Here is a 24,134-nt window from a genome sequence, read left to right on the forward strand (position 1 = left end):
AAGGTGTGATAGTCAGTGCATCCATCAACCACAATGAGCAGCTGTGAGCTGTAGTGTGACCGCAAATATGTCGACACTGTGGGGAGCAGCTATGGGCGGTGGTGGTGGGGGGGGGCGGGGAACTACCCATCTGCAGTGTCACAGGAGTGCAAGAAAATATTTGGGCCCTGGCACTTGTTTTTTTACAAATTAAGCACTGTCATATGACAAGCTCCGATATCATTAGTGACTATTTCAGTGTGCTCGATCATGTGACTGACGAGGGCAAAGGTCATCGGAGCACCTCACCTTCCGAATGGGACATCCAAGCATGGAGGCAGTGCCCTACCCCAACAGGAGTGTGCTCCAACACGAACATCGGAACAATACCAGCAGAAATGTACTCACCACGTTGGTTCTTAAGAACACTTGACAAACTCCACATACTCATTTTTTCAAATGGATCATAAAATCCCATTTGGGCTTTCAGGCATAACATGTACCTATAGCATGTATAAACCTCGAGCTTACCTTGGTGTGCTTGCAGCCAGATGTTGAGCTTACAGGAAGGTACAAATCCCGGAAGATTTCACCGCACACAGTGATCACACAACAGGAGGGTATCGGCTCCCACCAATATTAATTTCAATTGGCACATCTTGCATGATACAGAGTGAAATCTCCCACACCGGGGCCCTTTGAGGGCTGTGCTCCAAGAGGTCGCCCAGGGAAGGGTTGCATGCTGAATGGCCCTCATGGACACTAGAGAAGGGAGGTCTCCGAGAGGGCAGTCAACTTGTCGGAGCAAAGACAATGCAATTTTTCTTATCCTTAAAATGTTATCGGTTTGTCAAGGCTATAAGTGCACTTGCCTTGGAGGGCTTGCTGTTGGTGGAGTTGCCCAACTTCCAATCTACAGTATCAAGCTTCCTTTTCTGGAAAAGGTTTCATCTTGAGATCAACCTAAATCCCGGCAAAAGGACATCTAGCAGGACGACATTTGTGCAGAGCCCGTTCTTCTATTAGGCAACTCCCTAGGGTGCCACCATCAGGGACAGAGAACGGTGTTGGGGGGAAGATCCATTAAAGCAACGAACCTGGGCCCACTGTGAAAGGGCATGAGGGTGCCAGGCAGTACTTGACTTAAGGCGGCATGAATCCTTGTACGGGTCCAGCATTTAGGACGTATCAAAGAAGATCGTTGCAGGTTACACCAATGACGTCAATTAGCCCAAGCCATATGCTATCTTCCCTTAAATATTTGCTTGTGTTGGAAAAGGTTTTCAAAGCCGATTGGTGGGCATTGCTTTAGAGATGAAAGGCATGTTCTTCTACAATGTGCATTAGAAGCCAAAAACAAAACCCTGAAGAGTAGCCCAGAAAAAACGACAAACTCATGTTCCGACTACTCACAACAGCAGCAAAGAGGTCAGGGATTGAGTCATGGGTGGCAGGTCTGTTGAGGCGAGTGGGTAACATTGTGCCAGGCTGAGAGTTCAAAGGACAGTCAAGAGCGAGCGAGGTGTGTCTTCCAGGATTATGGGCTTGGAAAAGCTAACAGGGGATCAACTTAATAATGTTTTTCTTTCTTCAAAGTCTGCTGGCCACTATCCATTTCTTTCCAAACACCTTAAGATATGCACGAAACGTTGGTAATGTATTTATTGAAATAAAAATGTCAGGCAGCAGTGGTCATACAAATATACCAAATAAAATACAAAAACACGTAGGCATAGGACAATAAGACAAATCGGGGAAATCAACCATTAAAATCCAGCAGCAATTTTACTCAAAAAGCTCAGTTTCCCACAAAAGCTAGTTAGCTTGGCATAGTTGAGACAGTTCCATCATAATTCTTTAAGAATGCCTTGCCAAATGTACCACCAGGGTAAAGTTTGGCTCAGAGTTTAGCTTGGTTAACCAGAATTTAAGACTGAGGCCTGGTCAAAACCTTGATACAGTAGTCCATTAAATGTTCTCATTCAACACCATAGATGAAGGAATTTACACACAGAGGGTGGGCTGTTAACTGGACAGCTCAACCTGCAGCCGGGGGGTGTGGTGTGGGGGCAAATTAAACTCTACGTCGGTTGTACAGGTTGCTCATCGGCTTTTTATTATGTCTGTAGCACACCATTTTGGCAGAAACTACCAATTTATGGTACGGATGAAAATCTACCTTCTTCTCAAATAACATTGAGAAGAATTGGGCAGTAGTCCCCACTGGAGAATGGCACAGAATGCAGCTGTGAAAATTTGCTATATGGAATTTCTGGAATGCTGGATAATAAAGGGCTAGATAATAGCACTTTTGTTATTGGGTCAGACGTCAAAGCAAAAAGGCCAGATAAAGCCCTTTACCAGCACTCTACTTTCAAAATATTAATGAAGAGTCCTGCTAACCATCTAATGCAGTGCTTTCTTCACCGGAAAAGTGTGATTAACAGCACACTGTTAATCAAAGGGCACACAAAAGCTTGCAATGTAGTATTTTCTGAAGGTTTAAAAGAGGGCTGTATTGTAGCCCTTTTCATTTTTAGCACACGTATTTATGTTTGGACTCAAACAGCAGGCAAAGCAGACACAATTCCTTCCCAATGTTACGGTACACACCATCCCAGGTAATCTTGGCAGACAATGTTGCATTGTACTTTTGGCCCTGGCAACTTAAGATCTTCAGAAACCCTGCTGCATGGTTCATAATTACTCGCCAGTCACTTAACCTAAACTCAATGTCAAAAAAAGGCTGTGGTACTGGGGAAGGGATGCTTGGCACCAAAGAGGGGGAGAGTGAGTTGGGTAGATGAGGTCAGCAACATAGGACACTGCAACTCTACACTTTCTCGTCTTTCAACAAGTTTCCACATATGTGCGGCCAGAGGGTTGAGGAACATTGAGAACAAATACAAAAAGTAAACTTTTATGAACAGTTTCTCACATAGTAGTTATATTAAAAGAAGGGAAAAAAAAATATTGCATACCACCGCTGACAATGAAGAAGCTGAAAGCTTTGCAATGGTCAACAAATCTTAAAGCCACCGAAGGAATCATATGTTTCAAGTATATCATTCAAGTTATAATTTCACCCACAAAGCGAATCCTTTGGCTGAATTTCTTTAAAAACAGATCAATAAATAATTTTCAGCTACTTATGTATGAAGTTGTTGACCCAGAGGCAGACACTCTGATTCGAGAGATAAAACATACATACATACATATATATATATATATATATACACACACACACACACACACAGACTACAACCTCTTGGCCACCAACAGGCCTGCTCTGGACCTCTTGACATTTAATTGTCCTTCCGCTAATCTCGTGTCACAGGTAGAGACGGGATCGTATTGGCCGGCTATCCCACTTTGGAGCTGTGAAATTCCCGCCAATTTCATGACTTTGTGTAAACTAAATTTGCGCCACTTTTTTTTTTTTTGCTTCCAACCTATTCGGAGGTCCCAATGTTACATGCCACCAAACTCCAATGTGTCAAAATGATCAGTGCACCCAGAGCACCAGAAAAAGGAAAAAAGGCCAACATGATCCATCTCCCCTTCTCATTTAAAAACGGCGGAGTGGTTGGATTTTGCCCAAAGCCACCATTACTTCCGCTATTTCACCCATCCCTAGACACAGGCAGAGCTGAAATTCTTTAAATTCTGGATGGGTCCTCTCCTTGGGACGCTTTCGTAACCCAATGGAGCCGTCTCTGAGGTCAGCGTAACTATAATCCGTGCATCCTTCCCCTCCCCCTCTCTTTCACCCTTCCCCTCCGTTTCATGATTTCTACAGTTAATGCAGGTTGAAGCTTTCAAGCATCCCTCGCTGCCCAGGATATGCAAGAGTACCCGCAATCATGCAGAGTAGGTTTTCTAACATACAGCGGGCTCAATAAATAGCAGCACCAGAGCACAATTTAACAGAGCCGAAAAAGATGTGCACAACTGCATTATTATCAGTAGATCAACACATTATTCAAGTATATAAATAACTATTCATGTTTTATACATTTTAATTGTTTCAGAATTGTGCTTCTAACTCTAAAATTAATCAATGGATTGAAAATTAAAAGGAATCCCTATTGTTTTGTAACAGAACACACGATTGCTTTCCTCTCTTCCACTGCACAGCTCTGGGAGCCAGATCACATGATGCTGGGTGAAGCAAAAGACACGCACAGCGTCAGCGATTCCATCCCCGGGCCAGACAAGCATGCATTCCAGTCTCTAAGGACACATTGTGTTTAATGTGAGGCCGGTTTACTGCACAGACAGTGTTGAGGTCACATGAGCTTTGTGCTGGGCCTCAACAAGGCTTGGTCACTCCATGCACCCAAGGAGGCCATCTCAGGTCTCCATCGTCATTTCCAACTAGTATGAGGCAGAAACAAAATCACTATGGGGCGATGACATCGGGCAGGCAATGTTATCACGTATTTACACCACCACATTTGGGACCGGGCGTGGAAGACTTATTATGGACTCATGACGCCATCAAAAAAAAAATAGTCCACAAGAGTGTACGGATTAAAAACGTGCATGGATGCCATCTTCCTGAAGATGAGTCACTCCAGGAAACCGACTCCATTCTCTGCATGGCAGCCAGTAGGTAGGCAGTGGGTGAAACCCCCATCCCCAGCCTCTCACATTAAACCACCTGCAGGTTTTCACTGTGAAGCACTTTTTTTTTACAGTGTCCTACCGACACCACCAAATGAAGCACAGCACTTAGCAAACTTTCGGAGTACATATATATATACACATACATATTTACAAATTAGCGAATTCATAACTTTTTGGGGGCAAGTACATTGAATTCCGTCTCCTCCTGGCGCTCTTCCCTCTGAGCTGGCTTCTGGGGGTCTGCTTCAGTTGACTTGGGCTATCCTGGAGTCGGCGCTGAACTGGTTAAGGATGGTCGTGACAAGTTCCGGGAGGTCGTACTCATGTTTCCAGCCCCAGTCTTTGTGGGCATTGCTGTCATCGAACTTCATGGGCCAGCTGTCGGCTAGGAGAAGCACAGGAAAGTGTCAGCAAGGGGTGCAGGCGAGGATTGCAATGGCAGAAACAGCTTTTCTATTATTCTCTTCTCACAGCGCTTTTGCCAAGCATTTAATTGCACAGTTTAAAGAGCAAATGCAATGACAAGTATTAAGGTGGCCCACAGGTGGAACCTCTAAACCTTTCTAAGAGCAAGTGGAGCTGATCGTAGAGCCAGTGAAAGAGCCTTTCATAAGCCAAGAAAGACTAAGACTGGTCCTAAAGTGCCAGGCATGTTAGAAATATGAAACATTACTAATAAAAGCCCCGTTTATCCATAGATTCATTGGCAACAAAAAAAAAGGATATTATGTATATGAAATTGCTCAGTGTACAATTCTATTTCCCACATTGCCCCCCTGTAAGCCTCTTCCCCACCAGTTAGAAGGTTTCCTGGACATTTGGGTCTTGGATTGAGGGTCTATTAGGACCTCTGGGTGCGTCTACTGGTCAGAGTTTACTGATAGCCCTTAACATGATTATGGCTTGTAAGCATCTCTATTATCAAGCATGCACCGCCTGCTCTGAAGTCCATTACGCTGCTCAAGTACTTTACTGTCACTACTGAAGAAATACGTTATGATGGATGTCATGCGTGTGCTGCCCGTGTGCAAGCCTCTTGACATTTATATTCAGCTCCACTAAATGTATGCGCTCATGCGGTCCTTCCGGATGACCCTGTGCGAATGCAGCGTTGCTCCATGCTTAGAAGATAGTTTCAGTAGGATTCCTTGCCCAGTCTGGACCTCCCCTGCCATTGAAATGCATGTGTCTTGGGGTAGACGACAACGTTGCATGATGGAATCTCACTTGCGCCATAAGACAACATTGCATGGTGGAATCAGTCTTGTACTGTTGTTGGTTGGCATTTGCACTGCCTTTTCCCTCCAGGGCCCTGCATCCACCCAGTCCCTGCTGATAAACCCCCACACCCCCTGCCCATCTTCACTACTCAGCCATAGGACCGGGACTCAGATAACGTGACCGGAATCACCACTTCAGACCTCCCCAGGGAAGCCTTGCCTGGGCTACAGGAACATGACAGCCCACATTTGCCCCGGTACGCCCATGAATGCCTGACCGAACACCCTACAAATGAGATAAGGGCAGGGCATACAGCCATTTCTGTGCTCCATTCAAATCCTGCCACTTTGATTGTCCATTACTCTGTGGGCACTTTAGAAAGCCACTGTGTTAAACCCTGTCGTGCTCCTTAGGTAGCCATTGTTACTCTCAGAGGATTCCTGAGGCAGGCAGGGAATTGCACCTCTGGGCAGTGTGTTGTATTTAGATAAATTCTTGGGGTGGGAGATTTATTGCACCTGGGACAATTAGCCATGTGTCAGTCATCTCCCTGCACTCAGTAGTGCACTTTGTGCCTGCTGCACACAGAGGTGCTTGTGGGAATAGCTAATGTATCGCACTTGGAGGAATTTGTAGGAGTGGCTACTGTGTTGAGGTTGTGAGGGTGGCTTGCACTTGGAAGAACTGGAGGGTACCATTTTGTTGCAGCTGAATGTTGAGAGTTGCCAATGCACTGACGCTCCTGCCGCTTCCCAGCATACCCCCCAAATACTATACACACACCCTATGGGCTAGCTAGACTACACACAAACATACAACCAACATAAAACTGTTGCATACAACAAGCAATCCCAGACACGGAACCTTACCCATAGGATACAACAACTAGTGCGCACAATCACTACTACCAGCCAAACTACAGACGAAACACACCCTACATAACAAACACGTGCATACACAACAAAACACAGACCGTGGACCTTTCCCTATGGATCCAAAAAGCTAGTGCAGACAAATCAACTCACCAGCAAACCAATGCAGATGCCAGTTTCTCCTGGTTCTGGCCCGATCACTCTTTCCTCACTAACCCACCTTTCTTTCTTTCTTTCTTTCTTTCTTTCTTTCTTTCTTTCTTTCTTTCTTTCTTTCTTTCTTTCTTTCTTTCTTTCTTTCTTTCTTTCTTTCTTTCTTTCTTTCTTTCTTTCTTTCTTTCTTTCTTTCTTTCTTTCTTTCTTTCTTTCTTTCTTTCTTTCTTTCTTTCTTTCTTTCTTTCTTTCTTTCTTTCTTTCTTTCTTTCTTTCTTTCTTTCTTTCTTTCTTTCTTTCTTTCTTTCTTTCTTTCTTTCTTTCTTTCTTTCTTTCTTTCTTTCTTTCTTTCTTTCTTTCTTTCTTTCTTTCTTTCTTTCTTTCTTTCTTTCTTTCTCACCTGCGCTTCAGGAGACCATACCAATGGTAACACAGCATGATATGAGATATCATACGATTCCTTGCCCTGTTTGGCCCTCAACCTTACATGGAAATGCATGTGTACCAACTGTGCAGGTATTGATGGGGCCTAAACCTCAAATCTACCCACCCCCCCCCGCTTGAAATGACGAAGACATTGGTAAGGCTCAAAGCACAGGGAGAGGCCTCAGACACTTATTTCCCTGAGAAACACAGAGCTGGCAGTGCAGTCGCTGTTCAGAACATTGCCATGGGCGCTGGGAGAAGTGTTTCTGAGTCAACAGAAACTATAGAACACCTGCAAGGGCTGGGAGCTGAAAACTCTACATGCAAGCAGAGAAACCCAATTATACGGTCCCCACACACATGATCTGAACCTGGTGAACAAGGCCCATTCATCCAAGGCAGGAACTGTTGTTCCCATTAAACTGAAGATGTAGGAATGTTCTTGCTCAGGACCAGAGATGTGGTAACTTTAGTGGGAAACAGACAGCACATTGAAGCCACTCTCTCTACCCATCATAGTGCTCACGTGCTGGTAATTTTCCCAATTTGAGATGGTCCACACTGGGTGGCGCCAGGCAGAGCTACCCAATATGGCCAGGCCAATTAGATCATCTGTCCCCCATAGGATGTAAATGTGTCCATGCTGTTCACCCAATCACATTCCATCTAAGGTCCAGGAATGTAACTTTTGGTTGCAATGCCATCATGGAATAAAATCCTGTGAAGAGTGCATTGGCATATGTAGAAATCCGTGTTCCTATCCCTGAAAAGCAGTTATTCCTGGAGTCCTCCAATTCTTGGGGATATGGCGCAGGGATGGGGTGGGGGGGGAATTTCCCTCAAGCCAACCTCTGGTTTTTAATTCCACTTCACATGGAGTGGTTGTTCTCACTTGCATCAGATTCTTGTACTGCATTTGGCTTGTGTTTGTCTTGTTGCTCGCTTTCTACCAATAAATAGTTCACCAATCCACCGGGATAGCCAGTGGTCATTTTCCCACGGCACACGCAAATGGACATTACTCCTTTAAGAGGTTCAAATGAGAGCACTTTGTTGCAGTGCACAGAGGAAATGTAAAGACAAATTTTCAACGCATAATCGAGTGACCCAGGAGGCACCCATCCTCTTCAGTGTCTGTTCCATGCCCTATATTCGCCTAATATCCTCCTGCACCCCTAGGGTGCTCTTGGAGATTGGGACAACAGCTGAGACTGCAACTAAAACTCACCAATGCCTTGCCTCATGGAATCCACACTGTACGATATCTGGAATTCAGGCAGGTGTTTCTGGATCTCTTTGGCCAGCTCTTCAGGGGTAAAGCTCATTGCATTGATGTTATAAGTCCTCATGCTCAGAGCTTCTGCTGGCGCCTCCAGGATCTCCAGAGTGGCCCTCAAGCAGTCGTCAATGTACATCATGGGGAGACGAGTGTCCGGCTGCAGGTTACACTCAAACTTCCCCGTTTTTATTGCGTCATGGAAAATCTGCACTACATAGTCTGGATTGTGGAGAGAAAAAACATTGTTAGTTCATTTCCAGTAAATAAATCACAGGTAGCAACACTAAAACATACACTAGAGACACAAACACACATTAAAATACTAAACCCCATTAGCTGTCAGATATTATCACCCGTCATCTATATAGGTGTGCTCCTAAACACAGATCTAATGGTCCAGCATCATGCCTTCCAATGCCTCTCCTAACACAAGGGAGACACCACCCTCTACCCTCAAACCGGGATTGCAGCCTACTTTTTTACGCCACCAAAGTGCAGATGTTGCCCTGTTTAAACATTCAAATGTACCCCTTCACAAACAAAAGCATTTTAAATTCACATCGCTTGGCCGCCCAGTTTTCAAATCCACCCTCAGAGGTACCAAGAGAAAACAGCATTTCCCAAAATGCAAGTAAAGAGGGAGCGATGGGGGGGGGGGGGGGGGTTAAACAAACGTCTATCACACACATTTCTCAGATACAAATAAAAAGAAATGTGAATGTTGCATGGCACTGACCACATTTACCTACTCGACTCCTCCTGCATTGCTGTACCCACAAATAAAGCAGTGCACAGAGGAAATGGCCATCCGTGTGCCCGGCTGCAGCAATATCACAGGATTATCCTCCTCAAACTCAGCACTACAACTCCCACAGCACCCTCTGTCCCCGGTGTCTGCAAACGTTGGCTCACGTGATGTATGGGCTAATGGGGGGGGGGGGGGGGGGGGTTCACTCCAATCAGCCCTTACCAGGATACTTAACGACAAGGGATTCATGGAATCATAGTCCCAAACATCTGGAATGCTGAATACCATGCCTTTGTGAGATCATTTACTTTTGTGCCACCCCACACTTCCCCTCCCCCTCCAATCTCGACGGAATCCATGATTGAGGGTTTGCAGCGCTGGTCAGCCAGCCAAAGGTAGATGTAGTGGATGACTGCTGATCTTGCGGCGCAGGGTTCACGGTTGATAAACTGGGTATATAACTGGTTAACAGTTGCAATTACTACATCACTTACAAGCAGGTTGGATCTGTTGCAAAAGTAACTGTCCCTCTTCAGTAAATTCACAGACACGTTGTGTCCCCTATGGGCTAGTGAAGTAGAGAAATGCCTTGAACTAACAATCGAGGGCCTCGCCACACAACACGTCCTCACCTGTGGTTCCCCCGCCAGCCTGCGAGTCCGCAGAGATGATTCCAGGGTATCGCAGACACCGAAAGTCCAAGCCATACCTGTAGTGGTAGTACTAGAGAGAGAGAGAAGACGCAATGGTAAAGTCAAGGTAAGGTAATGTCAAGCCAACCAATAAGCCGCTGTAGCCAGACAGCCTGATGTGTGTACAGGCTGTGAAAACCAACCTATGAATCCCGGCCAAGTAACATGCACAGGATCAGGGGCCAGTTTAAAGGCAACAGAAGGGAAATGAAACACGTAATCGCACAATTCCAAACTGTCAATTTTCTTCCTTGTTGAGCAGAAATGGTTGCGTTCCAGTAAGACATCATTGCCCCTACTCCACCACTCTATAATCGTTCAGCAACACAACTAGGATGGGAGAATGAAATGCTAAACAGAAGGTACAGCTGCAAGGTGGAGTACCACCGCCAAAAAAAAAGTTCCCAATTCAAGGGAAACAAGAAGTAAAGACGTTTCCCGATTAAAAACTACCAAGCAAGACATGTGTGGTGCCATAGTTAAGTAAAACAACAATTCAAACTTACAATAGTGCTGCTGTAGATTGGCCAGCCGCAAGTGAATGTTACCTCTGGGTAACCAGATAGAGTTAGGGATGTAGCTTAATCTTAAACCTTTCAGTGGACACATCAGATGTGCTGCTGAAGTATAATGCAATCCTGGCTGATGTATAATGCAATCAAGTGTGGTTTCAGACTTGGGGTGGGGGGAAAGGGGAGAAGAGTGTTAACTGCTTTTAACATTGTAGTTTACCACAAATTCTGGTAAAAGTACTGTACAATGTTAAAAAGCAGTTACCCAGGCTCACTCAGGCTCACCCTGCACCCAGGTGATGTTTGGGACTGAGGGAAGCACTTGCGTCTAAATGTTGTAGCCATCGTTGTCTCCACGTTTTAAAAACTCCCACTTTCCGGGTTTTCAAAATTAATTTGAAACACCCCTTATTCAAAAAATGAAGGAGTCAGTAAAAAAGGCAGTGCTGAAAAGCCTATTTCGCACAAGTAGTAAGACCCAAAGGGTAAGAGTGACTGTATAGCAGACCATGTCAATGTGGGATACTCCAGGATTACCTTCAGTCAAAATTCACCCACTGCAATGTTCCTAAATTCAGATTGCAGAGTAGTGGCTGACGGAACCTCAATCAGCTCTTCCTGGGCATCAAATGGATGATGCACCATCTCCTCTGCCAGAAAAGTCTGCATCACCCAGTCATTAATGCCAGCATTTACTTCAGGGAAGTATTCATCAAAGCTGGACCTTAATGTTGCTAGGTGGCTTGCCCAGCTCCAACTGTTCTTTTGCAAAGGTCTAGCTTCCTCTTGAAGGCAAATACTTTTTTTATTCATTCTTTCCTCTGTGTTCCCATGTCCACAGGAATGCCCCCAAAGGTGGGATTGGGAGTTTCTGGGGTGGTGAGTTCTAGTGGTCTTAGTTTCTTTTATAAAATACACAAATCACATACTGTCAACCAGACAATGTATCATTGTGTACAGCTTAAAGGGGGCCACCTGACCCAAAGCAGCACACTAAGCGATGTATTTTGTAACAATCAACATTGTAAACACACCTCTAGTTTAGATTGTAAAGAGCGCTTGTGCTGCAATTACAAGCACCCAGTTAATAAAGTCCAGATTTAAAACACTTGATCAGCATTCAGTGAGTAAAATAACCTTATAAAAATAAAATGCAGCTTTGCATAAAATGACAGAGAATTTTGGGATTATGGGGGTAATACCGCTGAAATCCACCATGGAGTCCTATGGACTCCTATTAATGGGGACTAACACTGCCTACCACCACTTGTAATCCGGCAGTAATACCGCCAGACCAAGTGGCAGTAATGGTAGTACAGTGGTATCTCGGCAGATTTACAGGCCACACAGAGACATAACCTCTCTCCATGTTGTCTTTTATTGTAAAGTGGATTACCAGTTTCAGACCTGTAAAATACCCATCTCCTCAGGTGACTCAGACCCCCACCATTCCATCCTACATAAACTTGATGCCCCAGGCTGTTCTTCTAGTCTACTTTTAGTCTACCCATGTAGATCCAGGAACGTCATACTCCTTTTACTTTCATGGATTATTTTACTTCCTGTTCCTTAAAGCCAGGGGTCTAAAACATGTGGCTCTCCAGATGTTTTGGACTACGACCCCTATGATCCATCACCATTGACTATGCTGGCTGGGGCTGATGAGCATTGTAGTCCAACACATTTGCAGAGCTAAAGGTTGCAGAACCTGGCGTCCAAGCAGAGGCCTGGAACTCCATACTGCCACAAGCACCTTATCACTTGACTCTGGCTCTGAAATAGAGACTTTATGCCAGCCCTTTACCCACAAACACTGGTTGTTATTATATCTTGGAGCTGCACGCGTTAATAGCACTAGTGCAAGAAACGTTCTGGACGGGCGGTAAAAAGACTTCTGTGGGTCTTATGCGGCCTAGGAGTTCACAAGGTTTAGTTGACCAGGGAATAGCACACGAGGCATGGAGTTGGGACAGGATGGCAGGGTACCTGCTGGCAACCTTTCATGTGGCAACCGTAAACCCATGAAGAGGGAGCGGAGATGTGCAGTGCTTCTTTGCCCCCCCTGATTCTCTGATTTGTCAGAGCTACATTTTCAAAGCCTCTCTCTGAATGGAGCATGAGTGCATTCATCTCTCAGTTGACTCACACAGTTATTGTTCTGTCTGCGCCTTTCATTTGTTATAAAACAGCACCCAAGGTTGCAGGGTCTCAGGGGGTAGGGAGCCTGGGACGCTCCAAGGACAATGAACTGGCAGCCAGGGGGGTTTTAGCAATGCACTACTTTTGTAAACAAAATGAACCCCCAAAGAATCTTTATGACTGCACCAGTAAATCATCAAGAATCGATGACTGGGAGAGAGGCTGCAGGAGAGCGATTTCCCCTAATTTGTATGGTACAGTAGCACAGAGGAGAAAGGTTGGTTGGCTCTCGACTTACATCTACCTGTTCAGTAGCACATCTGGGAGTGGGTAGTTGAACTGGCTTTGGGGTCCCCGTTTCTCTGTGATACCATCCTCTTGAGGGCATACTTTTTTAATGAACATTTAATTGCAACTGCATGTGTATACCAAGCGCTTAATTTGTAAAACAGTAGGTGCCTGTGCCCAAATATGTTCTAGCACTTCTGTGACACTTGGGCAGTTCCACACCACTGCTGCCACCCAGGGTCGGACTGGGACAAGAAATAGGCCCGGTCACCCAAAAAAAAGTGGCCCACCCCTCGCCTCACGACACTTGACCTCTGATGATATCACCGCAAGTGATGTCATTTGACTCCACACCAAAGTGACATCCCAGGAAGCGATTAAACACAACCTTTCACCCCTTGACAAAATAGGAAGTGGCATCAAATAGCATTGTTCCCAAGTAAACTACACTACGCAAAATATGGTTATGATTTCACTAAGGTGATATACATTTCATACAAGAATGGATCACCATACGTATCATTAATATCTGTGTGTATAGATCCATATTGTCAAAATACTGTGACTCCAAGCAGACGTCCAAGGCCACATGATAATATGGTATTATATAGCACTTACCCATAAGCTCTTTTTTATAGAAAAAATATGCATACAATATCACCCAACCTGTGTTGGTACTTCTATCGATCCAAGAAGGATGAAAGGTTTTTGAAGAATAAAAAATGAAAAAATAAATTTGAAAAAAAATGAATGTTTCCGAATTTTTTTTTCCAAACAGTCCCAAGCATGGCCTCAAACCGGCCCTTACTCCCTAGGGACGATTTCGGCCCGGGGCCAATCCGACCCTGCTGCCACCACCCATCGTGCGACAGAGGCAGGGCCTTTGTGGGGCCTCAGGCTCCATTAGGAGCCTATTCATGAAGGCAAAAAAAAGCACACACATTATTTTGCCGTGATGATCATCATCAAGGCAAAAGAAGGTGTGCGCTTTTTCTTTTGTCTTCACCTCTCAAAGGCCCGGCCCCTGTCTCACTAAGCATGTCGGGCTGCTGCTTGCTGCTTGTTAATGAAGCAACAGCCCGACTCTTTGGTCATTTATCCTCTTTTTTATTTTTATTTTTTCAAACTGTGGGTGCGCCCCCCCCCCCGGGCATTAGGCTGCGGCCCACCAGAGGGGCGCGCCCCACAGTTTGAATACCGCTGCGCCTAAGCCCGCCCCTCCAGGACCATACATCAATATGAGTCCTAGAGGGGAGGGCTTAATCGCACATTTTCGCGATTATACCCGGCCGGAGAGAAGTGATGCAGTATCGATGGAAAGGGCCATCGATGCTGCATCACTTCTCTCCGGCCCGGGGGGCTCAGCCCCGACTTGATTTTGCCGGGGGGGGTCGGGACCCGGAGCCCCCCTGTACTCGGCGCCCCTGCCCACAAGGGACTCCGTCAGCGTGCAAGAGGCCTGGATCCAGGCGAATGACGTGCCTGCTAGTCTTATGCGAGCGGACTACTCGCGAATAATATCCAAATCAAGCGGCCCACACAAGACCAGAAACCAATGCCTTCTTTCCTGTGCGGGAAAGGGGCCACCAGTTACAACGGAGACCCCCGCCACGCCCTCCCACGCGTGCAAAAAAAAGCTCTAAATGAAAAGAGGGCATTCATGGCTTGGATCATTATATATATATATGGGATACATTACTCACCGTAATCGTATTTCTGATGTTTGTATCTGCTTAGATTCACATGCTGTGCATAGGCTGACATCTAGTGGAGGCTACGGAGTATTACAGTTTGTTTTTCGAAACTCGAAAATGGGCGTCGACACAGGGCGTGCCAGTAATACTATCCCTAGTGCGACGTCCACTGTACCCAAGATCCCTCACGCGTCTAGGATCCTCAGATTGTATTTTTTCTGACATGAGGTAGCATGAGGTGTAGCGCGAGTACAGATAATCCAAGCAGATAGACAGAAAGGTAAGACTACAAGCAATCATGCGCCTTCTCTCAGAGGGGAGGAAGGGTGGGTCGCATGTGAATCTAAGCAGATACAAGCATCAGAAATACGATTATGGTGAGTAATGTATCCCTTCTGAGGCTTGTGGGATCTGCTTAGATCACATGCTGTGCATAGATTAGCGAGCAGTACCTGAAGAAGGATGCGAGAAGGCTCATGAGCTAATAAGTGTCTTAGAACCGCTTGTCCCACTTGTGTATCTGCCTTGGAATGGGTGTCAATGCAGGAATGCTGAGTAAAAGTGTGAATAGAGCTCCAAGTAGCTGCTTTGTAAATGGTGTCAAGGGGTACATTTGCAATGAAAGCCAGAGTGGCCCCAATGCCTCTAGTAGAGTGGGCTCTTGGCGTGAAAGGCAGAGTTCTTTCAGAGAGTGAGTAACACAGCTGGATACAGTTAATAATCCACTTCGAGATGGCACCTTTAGAGACTCGATCCCCCTCTCTGCCTGTAGCTACGGAGACAAACAGTTGATCTGTTTTTCTTAGCTGTCTGGTCTTATTTACATAGTAGAGGACCGCCCTACGCACATCTAGGGTGTGTAGTTTCACCTCAGCCGAGCTTTGCGAGTCCTGGAAGAAAGCCGGAAGCTCGATGGACTGGTTTACATGGAATTTAGATATAAATTTAGGTGAGAACCTAGGGTGTGTGCGTGAAACCAGTTTTGTCTTTATGGACAGTAAAGAAGGGATCCTGCACTGACAGAGCCTGAATTTCACTGACCCTTCTTATAGAAGTAATAGCTACTAAGAAGGCCGTTTTATAAGTCAGGTGTTTGAGACTGCTTTTTATGCATGGGTTCAAAAGGGGGGCCCATGAGCTTGGCTAGCACCACATTAAGGTCTCACCCTGGTGGTGGGTTTGAAATAGGAGGGTGAAGTCTCTTTACTCCTTCCATGAAGGCTTTAACTACTGGTACTTTCCACCACGAAACCTTGCTATGGGAAGTGGTGTAAGCCGACAGGGCTGCCAGGTGTAGTTTCAGTGAGTTAAAAACCAATCCTGCATCCAGCAGGTGGAGCATGTATGTAACAATAGTGGAAGGAGTGCAATCAACCGGGTTGATTGATCTACTCTGGCACCAGATAACGAACCTCTTCCACTTGTCAAAGTAACAGTGCCTTGTGTTTGGTTTCCTAGATTCCTTTAGGATGTCCATACACCTCTGTGGCAAATTGAGATGTCCTAACTCTATGACCTCAGGAGCCATGCTGCCAGGTTAATTGAGTTGGGTTGTTGGTGCACTGTTTGACCTTGGTGCTGGGACAGTAGGTTGTACCAGGCTGGAAGTTTGATGGGCTCGCACACCGCCATCCTGCGTAGGTGTGGGAACCACGGTTGTCTTGCCCACATGGGAGCAACTAGGACGAGCATCATCGACTCTCTGTTCATCTTGTTCACCACTTTCCTGATGAGGAGTTGGTGGAAAAGCGTACGCAAACATCCCTGACCAGTTCATCAACAGGGCGTTCCCCTGGGAGTCTGGTTGGGGGAACCTGGATGCAAATCCTGGGCATTGTCTGTTTTCGCTTGTGGCGAATAAGTCTATAGTGGGGAAACCCCACTGAGAGAAGATATCTTCTACGACCTCTGTGTAGAACCCATTCGTGTTCCTCTGGGAGGGAGTCTCTGCTCAGAGCATCTGCTAGGGAATTGAGCTCCCCTGGAACATGTTGTGATGACAGGAAGATGTTCCGTCTGAGTGCCCATATCCAGATTTTCTGGAGAGATTTGGCGAGCGAGTCCCTCCTTGCTTGTTCAGGTAGAACATGGCTGTTGTGCTGTCCATCCAGATTTGCACTGACAGGTTTAGTAGGTGGGGCTCGAACGCCTGAAGCGCTCTGAATACTGCCAGAAGCTCTAGCTGGTTGATGTGGTTCTTGGCCACCGAGTGAGACCAGAGACCCTGAGCTGTGTGGTGGAGATGGTGAGCTCCCCACCCCGTCAGGCATGCATCTGTAGTGACTATTGCCTGTACCTCGGGATCGTAAAAGGGTTTCCCCTGTGCGAGATTCTCTCTTGTCCACCAGTGAAGGCTTTGTACCAGTGTTGGTGAAACGACCACTAGATCGTCCCACTGACCACTTGCCTGAGACCACTTTTTCGCCAACCTTTCCTGCATGGGACGCATGCGCAGGCGCGCGTGGGGGACCAGGTAAATACATGACGCCATCATGCCCAGTAGACGCATTGCTTTGCGTACCGTTATTTGTTGACCAGACTGATAATGCAGAATTTGCAGTAGTATATTTCGAATTCTTTCTTCTGAAGGAAAGGTCAACCCCTCTTGGGTATCTAGGATTGCTCCTAGGAATTGTTTTGAGGTGCTTGGCACCAGGCTTGACTTTTTCTCGTTGATTGAGAAGCCTAACTCGTGAAGGAGGTCGATAGTCCTTTGAATGTTTGTCCTGCAAATTCCTGGGGTTTCCCCCGTCATGAGCCAGTCGTCCAGATAAGGGTACACTGGGATTGCCTCCCTGCGTAGGTGTGCAGCCACCACCGCCAGTACCTTGGTGAATACCCTTGGTCCTGAAGCTATCCCGAAGGGCAGTACCTTGAATTGGTAGTGTCGACTGTCCACCTTGAAGCGCAAATACTTTCTGTGCGCTGGGAACATGGAAATATGAAAATAAGCATCTTTCATATCCAAGGTTGCCATGTAATCCCCTTTTTTAGGAGGGGGATTACCTCTTGTAGCGTGGTCATACGAAATTTTTGGGGTTTGACATACTTGTTGGCAGGCCGTAAGTCCAATACTGGGCGCATTGTCAAATCTTTCTTTGGCACAAGGAAGTAAGTTGAATAAATACCCTGGTTTACCTGGTGTTCCGGGACGAGTTATATCGCGTCCTTTTCTAGCAGAATGGCGATCTCCTCGAGGAGAAGCTTCTGATGTTCTAAAGAATGTACTCTGTCGCGGAGGATGGTTCCGGGGACGCTGCAGTAGTTCTATACAATATCCTGTGGATACTGTTGACAGCACCCATCTGTCTGATGTGATCCCTTCCCAAGCCTGGGTGAAGTTGGAAATGCGTCCCCCTACTGGGGTTGCATGATTAGGGACCCTGAACTGAGCGTCACTGCTTTGGTGGAGGCGTGTCGCCTCCCTTGTTGGGGCTGCCTCTACCACAACCTCTCCTATTACCCCTGCCGTAACCCTGGGTAGACTGTTGGTTGTTGTTCCACTGTGTACCCTGCCCCTGGGAATAGGTAGATCCTCTCTGGGAATTTTGGCCGCGTGGGCGACGAAAATTACTATTCCCTCTCTGGTTAGGGGGTTTATTGGTTAACTGGCCAAGGGACTTGAGTGTTTCGTATTCGTCCTTGGCATTCCTCAATGCGTCTTCAACCGCCTTACCAAACAGATCGGTTTCCACCGGTTTGTCCAATAATGATGCCTGGGTGTCTGCCTTAAAACCAGACTGCCGTAACCACGCATGTCTTTTGATAACAGTGCCTCCCGCTATCAATCTGCCTGCGTTGTCCGCGGCGTCGAAGGTTGCTTTCAAAATGCAACCAGACACGGCTCTACCCTCTGCGGAAATCCGAGCTAACTGGCCCTTTAAAGGTTCAGGAGCAGAGGCTATGAGTGCCGCGACTTCTTCCCACTGATGGCAGTTGCAGCTGGCCAACAGGGTGGTGGAGTTTGCAATCCTTGCTTGATAGGCGGCCGTTAAGGCTACTTTTCTGCTGAAACCGTATAGTTTTTTTGCTCTCCTTGTCGGGAGGAGCTTCGGACGATGACAAGGGTGTTCCAGCCCTCTTACGAGTGTTGGTGACAACTAGGGAATCTGGCTTCAGATGTCCTCTTATATAGAGAGGGACAGACTGGGCCGCCCTGAAAAGTTTTTCAACCCTGGGATTGACTGCTCTGGTGAGGTTCGGGTTCACCAGGGACAGATCTATTCTCCGCTGAATGGACTTAAGGATAGGGATGGTCTGGGCAACATGCCTCCTTTCTCCCACTAACTCTTCTGCGAAGTCCCTTTCTTCCTGGACAACGTGGGTGTCAATGTGGAAATGTTCTCCTGCGCGTGCGAGAACCTCATTTAGGAGGGGTTGGTTATCGACCGGGGAGTCGGTAACCGGGGCTTCGTTCTCTACCGGGGAATCTACTCTGTATGTTTCCGGGTCCTCCTCTTCTTCTTCCTGGTCCTCATCATCCCCATAGTAGCCCGTCCCGGTTTGCTCTTCTACCATACCAAATTCTTGGTCCTCACCAAAGGAAGCCTCTCCTTGATAAAGTGAGTATGGTCTTGCGTATGGTTGTACCTCGAAGGGTTCTGACCTCATCGGAGTTTCAAACCGGGGCTTTTTACTCGGGGGGATAGGATCAGTAGAGCCTGAGGGTGTCACCCCTTGTGGATCATACGAGAGAAAATGTTCTGGATTTTTATCATAAAAATCAGCCAAAGAAGACATTCTTGACATGACCCTATGTCTTCACTGGACCATTTTTTGGAACTGGGAATGACTCTCTCAGCAAGTCTATGGGATTTATCTTGAGTAGCTTTGCTGGTTTTAGACATATCAGCAGACCTGGTTTTGTCTGTCTGTTTAGGGTCAGTGGTGTGTTTCACAGGTGTGGAAGAGTGCAAAGGTTGTTTCTTCTGCTGTTTTCCCCCCTCCCCGTGCGTGGAAAAATGTTTTCCCGGGCTCCGACTCCTGGAGCGCGGCCTGGTGGTGGAAGTCGTCTTCGTCTTCCGACGATCGAACTTCTGTTAGCCTAGGGAGCGAGGCACTCTTGGCAAGAGTGGATGATTGCCTGGAGTCATGCGGCGATCTTGATCGAGAGCGCCCAGAGGACACCGAATCGGACCGTTCTGTTTGTGCCTCTTTCCGAGAACTCGACGTCGTCGAGTCTCGGTTGGACTTAGTGTGTGTAGTATGTGAAGCGCTTGTGTCGCCGGGGGTCTTCCCCATAGCCGCCCTGCCGGACGACCTTCCGAGGTCAGGGACCTGCGCTCGGCTGTCTTTCGACGCCGTAATGCCCTCGCCGTCCGACAGTACGGCGTCGCTGCCGTCCCTGAAGGCACCCTCCGCTGCCATGGCCGCCTGCCTGGCGTGGTGGGCCCAACGCGTCGAACGGTCCTTAAGTGTCTTAGGTTTAAACCTACTACACGCTCTGCAGTTGGCTTCGGGGTGGTCCCTCGGCAAGCAGAGATGACACGTGGCGTGCCTGTCGACCCAAGGATATTTGCGATTGCACTTGGGGCAGAATTGAAAAGGGGTACCCTCCATACGCACCTTGAGGCAGCGGGCTGTTAAGTGTAGGAAATGTATAAGGTGTACCTATATACCAAGAGTGTAGAGTATGTACCACCCCCCACTCTCCCTACTTGCAGGGCCGAGGCCAGCAGCCTTCCAAGGCCCAGGCCGAGGCCAGCAGCCTTCCGAGGCCCAAATCCGTCGTGCAGCAGCCGACGGTCGATTTCTTCTCCAGCCGGCATCGAGTGTCGAAGTTCGACGTTTGGGTGGGGAAGGATGTCAATAGATTATTATTTTAAATTTTTAGCAAAAGTATGGCTAAGGCCAGGGGACTCTGCAAAATGCTTCCGACCAGTATGGCGGAAAAAAAACAATCTGAGGATCCTAGACGCGTGAGGGATCTTGGGTACAGTGGACGTCACACTAGGGATAGTATTACTGGCACGCCCTGTGTCAACGCCCATTTTCGAGTTTCGAAAAACAAACTGTAATACTCCGCAGCTTCCACTAGATGTCGGCCTATGCACAGCATGTGATCTAAGCAGATCTCACAAGCCCCAGATATATATATATATATATATATATATATATATATATATATATATATTAGTACTCCGATTGATCAAAACAAAACCCTTTCATGCAGTGGGAAGTGTTGTCCCTACCATTGATGCTCCCTGTGACGTCATTGTGTATCCATGTGCTCATGGTCTTTGCAGTGGGGCCCACTGGCAATGGTGACCCAAATATGAAAAAAAGAGGGTCTGCGCCCTCAGGGCCCACAACAGTCTACATTGTGCATGTTGCAAGAATGGGCCCAGACCTCCCTGCCTATCAGGTCCCACCTCTGTGCAGGTTAAAAAAAAAAAGAGAGACTATGGCCCAGCTTCGGAGGCCGATAAACTGTTAGCTACCCCAACCCGGCATCCCGCCCTACGCCCCCCAGATAACTTATTTCAGCTTCCCCCCCAACCCCCGAATAACCTATTGCGCTAACAGTGCATGGCACAGTCAATGCTAGCGATAACGCAGAGTATGCAGAATTGCCATAGTAACGCAGCGACTGTAGATTGCTTCAGTAGCGGGGAAACTCGTGTAAAACATCTTCCCTGTCTCCACTGGCACCCATCCTGTGTATCCACCCTCTACCCTTTTGTTGCCCTCCCCCTTCCCCCCCCTTCCATTGCGCATTTCTCTCAGGCCCTCTCCCACCTTCTGGTTTGTAGGACTCATTTTGTTTGCCAAGCTCAACGTTTGACATTAATCCGACAAGATTCTTGCAGGATACTCCCTCCTACAACCGCCTCGTCCTCGGATCAGAGATAAAGCATCTGCCCCAAACAGGCTCCCAAGCCCTCTCCCAGTGAACCCCTGCCCCCTCCCCCCATCTATGCCCTGACAGGATTCTGCCCCTTTCCCCTCCAAATATCATTTTGAGCACTTTTTCAGCTATCGTTTGCATCGAGAAAAAAAGTGGCATTTTTAATTTCTGGAAACTCTCAGGCACAATGCACCGTACGAGATGTTTCTTGGGAGCAGGGTGCCAGGCCTTTCTCTGTTGAATATTTTAAAAACTACTGAGAGAATTTAGACCAACAAAAGGCACAGCATGCAACACCTTGTGCCCAACCTTCATCTCATTTGTTGAAAATCCATCTAGTGGATTTTGTGCTAACAGAAGTTTGACCCATTTAAAGTATTTTCACCAAAATGTCCAGCTGGGTGACAATAGAGCAGCAGTTCTTTGGAAAATTGACCATAGAGTCAGTATCATTTTCAGAAAAGACTATTTAAAAAGGTTTCACCATAATTATAGGGTGGCCACCTTATAATTTTGCACAATCAACTTCTTGAACAAACAAGTAAACATCTTGCATGACTCCAAAGGCATTTAAACTCCTAGTGCCCCTACAAAATGGATTGGAGACCACTCACAACCTCTTAGAATGGTACCAAAAACAATGCAGGGATACACTTTTAGACAATTCCATTATGGCAGTGCACTGTAAGTTAAATATACAAAATAATTTAAAATAAATCTAAATTAAATACAAGCTAAAGAGTAACAAGTCCAGGCTGGGGTGGGGAGGGGGATTACGGGATGGACACTTGGAGAAGACGTGATGCACCTAGAACACAAGTACTGAAGGTCAGCAAAAGGAACATGGGGGGGGGGGAGAGAATTCGGCAAATAAGGTTCTGGAGCAGACCGGGATGCCACAGCAACCCTGGCAGAGTTCTTGGGCAGCCCTCCAGTTCAAAATCCTCAGCAATGTAGTGCTGCTGCCTGAAGTGGGGAGGGGCAGCTTTGGGGGCTTTGCAATGGGCAGTCTGCTCCAGGGTGGATCACATTTGCAGAATTTCTTGGAGGTTATCAAACATGTGTTAAAATGACAGCTGAAGTTGAATAGATAAGAATTTTAGCTAAACATTTGTGAAACCTTACCTCTCCCATGAGCTCTGCATGGACCTTAGACACACCATAGATAGTCCTTGGCCTCTGGATGCAAAGATCGGGGGTAGGGTTACGGGGCGAGGTAGGTCCAAATGCTCCTATCGTACTGGGCACGAAGAGCCGCAGACTGTGCTCGGCGGCAATATCTAGAATATTGTGCAAACCTGGGGGGGGGGAGAAGATACATCATAAGTACTCAAAGCAAGTGGACTGATCAATCACATCCCACGTGACCGAAGGTGAAAACAAAAAAATGCTTACCGGTTATGTTGACTGCTCTAGCCAAAGGAACGTTTGCTTCTCCCACAGCACTGAGCAAGGCGCTGTAATGGATGAGCCACGTGATCCGATTGTTGACCACAATTTCACGGAGGTTCTTGTAGTCCAGAATGTCTGAATAGATGAAGGGCCCTGATGGGAAAGAATCGAAGGAATCATTAATACAATGAGAGATTAGGGTGGGGAGAGCTGGTTTGCAAGCAGAATTTCCATTGGACCACAGAGCTAGCCCATGATCAGTCTTAAGTTGCCCTTTCTTCTGGATCAAGAAATAGGGGGTCAACACACTTCCCATGCTACTCATCGTCAGTGGCGTTGCTAGGGGAGGATTTGGGGGCCCAAGCCCCTCCTCTGAAATCCTGCCCCCCCCCCCACCTCAGCCTGGCTACTTTCTCTACAGTGCTCTGTCCGCCAGCACACACAATCAATGCTGCCGCACAACAATAAAGAGCTGTTAAGTCACCCTGCAGCCAAGAGCAGCCCCTACAATCAGAATGTAGTGCACAAAACCGCTGACGATGGGGTCATCAGCGACTTCATGGTTTAGTGCCTACATTCTGATGGGAGGGCAGGTGCACAAACGTTGGTGTGCACAGAAGGTCCTCTGCAGGAGTGCTTCTGGCATCACACATTGCCCTTTTATAGGCAGCCCTCCTACTATGTCTGTACCCCGACACACCCCACCCCTAAATGTGACTCCTGACAACGTAATTACGCCTGCCTAAGCTGGAAAGTGCAAATATGCCCTGCTCAATAAGGTGGCAATGCTACTCTATGGGGCTAAACATTCTGTGTTGCCATCTTTGATGTACATTTACATTAGGCCTAGTTAGCACACCATTGCCAGGATAGCCACCTATAGCGGTTTCACGTCCAGTTATTAACTTACATTGTGCAAAGTCATGGCAAGTTTACCTTCTACCTCACCTCTTGCACCATTGCTAATCTGCACTCCGTCCAGTTTGCCTATTATTCTGCAGCCTGCATGCCCTTGCCGCACAGAGCGTCAGCATGTGTGTCAAAAAAGGGGGCCAACAAGTTCACAGCATGACGACAATGCCAAATAAACTGCACATGGGGGCACACTGTATACTGCAGGATCTTTCTTGCAGGCTAGTGAGGTGGCACGTCGGGCCCCAAGCCAATTGCTGCCAGGCCCGACTTGGGGCGCTGACCAACAAACCTGCTTGGCACAGGCACATTGCCTGGCTCAGCAGCAGGATAATGGCCAAATTAGTGTGG

General features: G+C 47.1%; 1 protein-coding gene across 1 annotated transcript in view; it reads right to left on the reverse strand.

Annotated features, from left to right (window-relative positions):
- Positions 1-1,623: 1,623 nt before the first annotated feature.
- Positions 1,624-24,134, reverse strand: part of LOC138453150 (L-threonine 3-dehydrogenase, mitochondrial-like) — a 43,803-nt gene continuing 21,292 nt past the window's right edge. The window contains exons 5-9 of the mRNA XM_069605729.1: positions 22,875-23,024; positions 22,605-22,777; positions 9,940-10,030; positions 8,509-8,778; positions 1,624-4,993 (exon numbers count right to left, since the gene is read on the reverse strand). Of these exons, the coding sequence (XP_069461830.1) occupies positions 4,854-4,993; positions 8,509-8,778; positions 9,940-10,030; positions 22,605-22,777; positions 22,875-23,024 (824 nt within the window). The 3' untranslated portion in view covers positions 1,624-4,853. The remainder of the gene's footprint in view (positions 4,994-8,508; positions 8,779-9,939; positions 10,031-22,604; positions 22,778-22,874; positions 23,025-24,134) is intronic.

Source organism: Ambystoma mexicanum, chromosome 4p, assembly GCF_040938575.1.
Source record: "Ambystoma mexicanum isolate Mex_15411 chromosome 4p, UKY_AmexF1_1, whole genome shotgun sequence".
Classification (NCBI taxonomy): Eukaryota; Metazoa; Chordata; class Amphibia; order Caudata; family Ambystomatidae; genus Ambystoma; species Ambystoma mexicanum.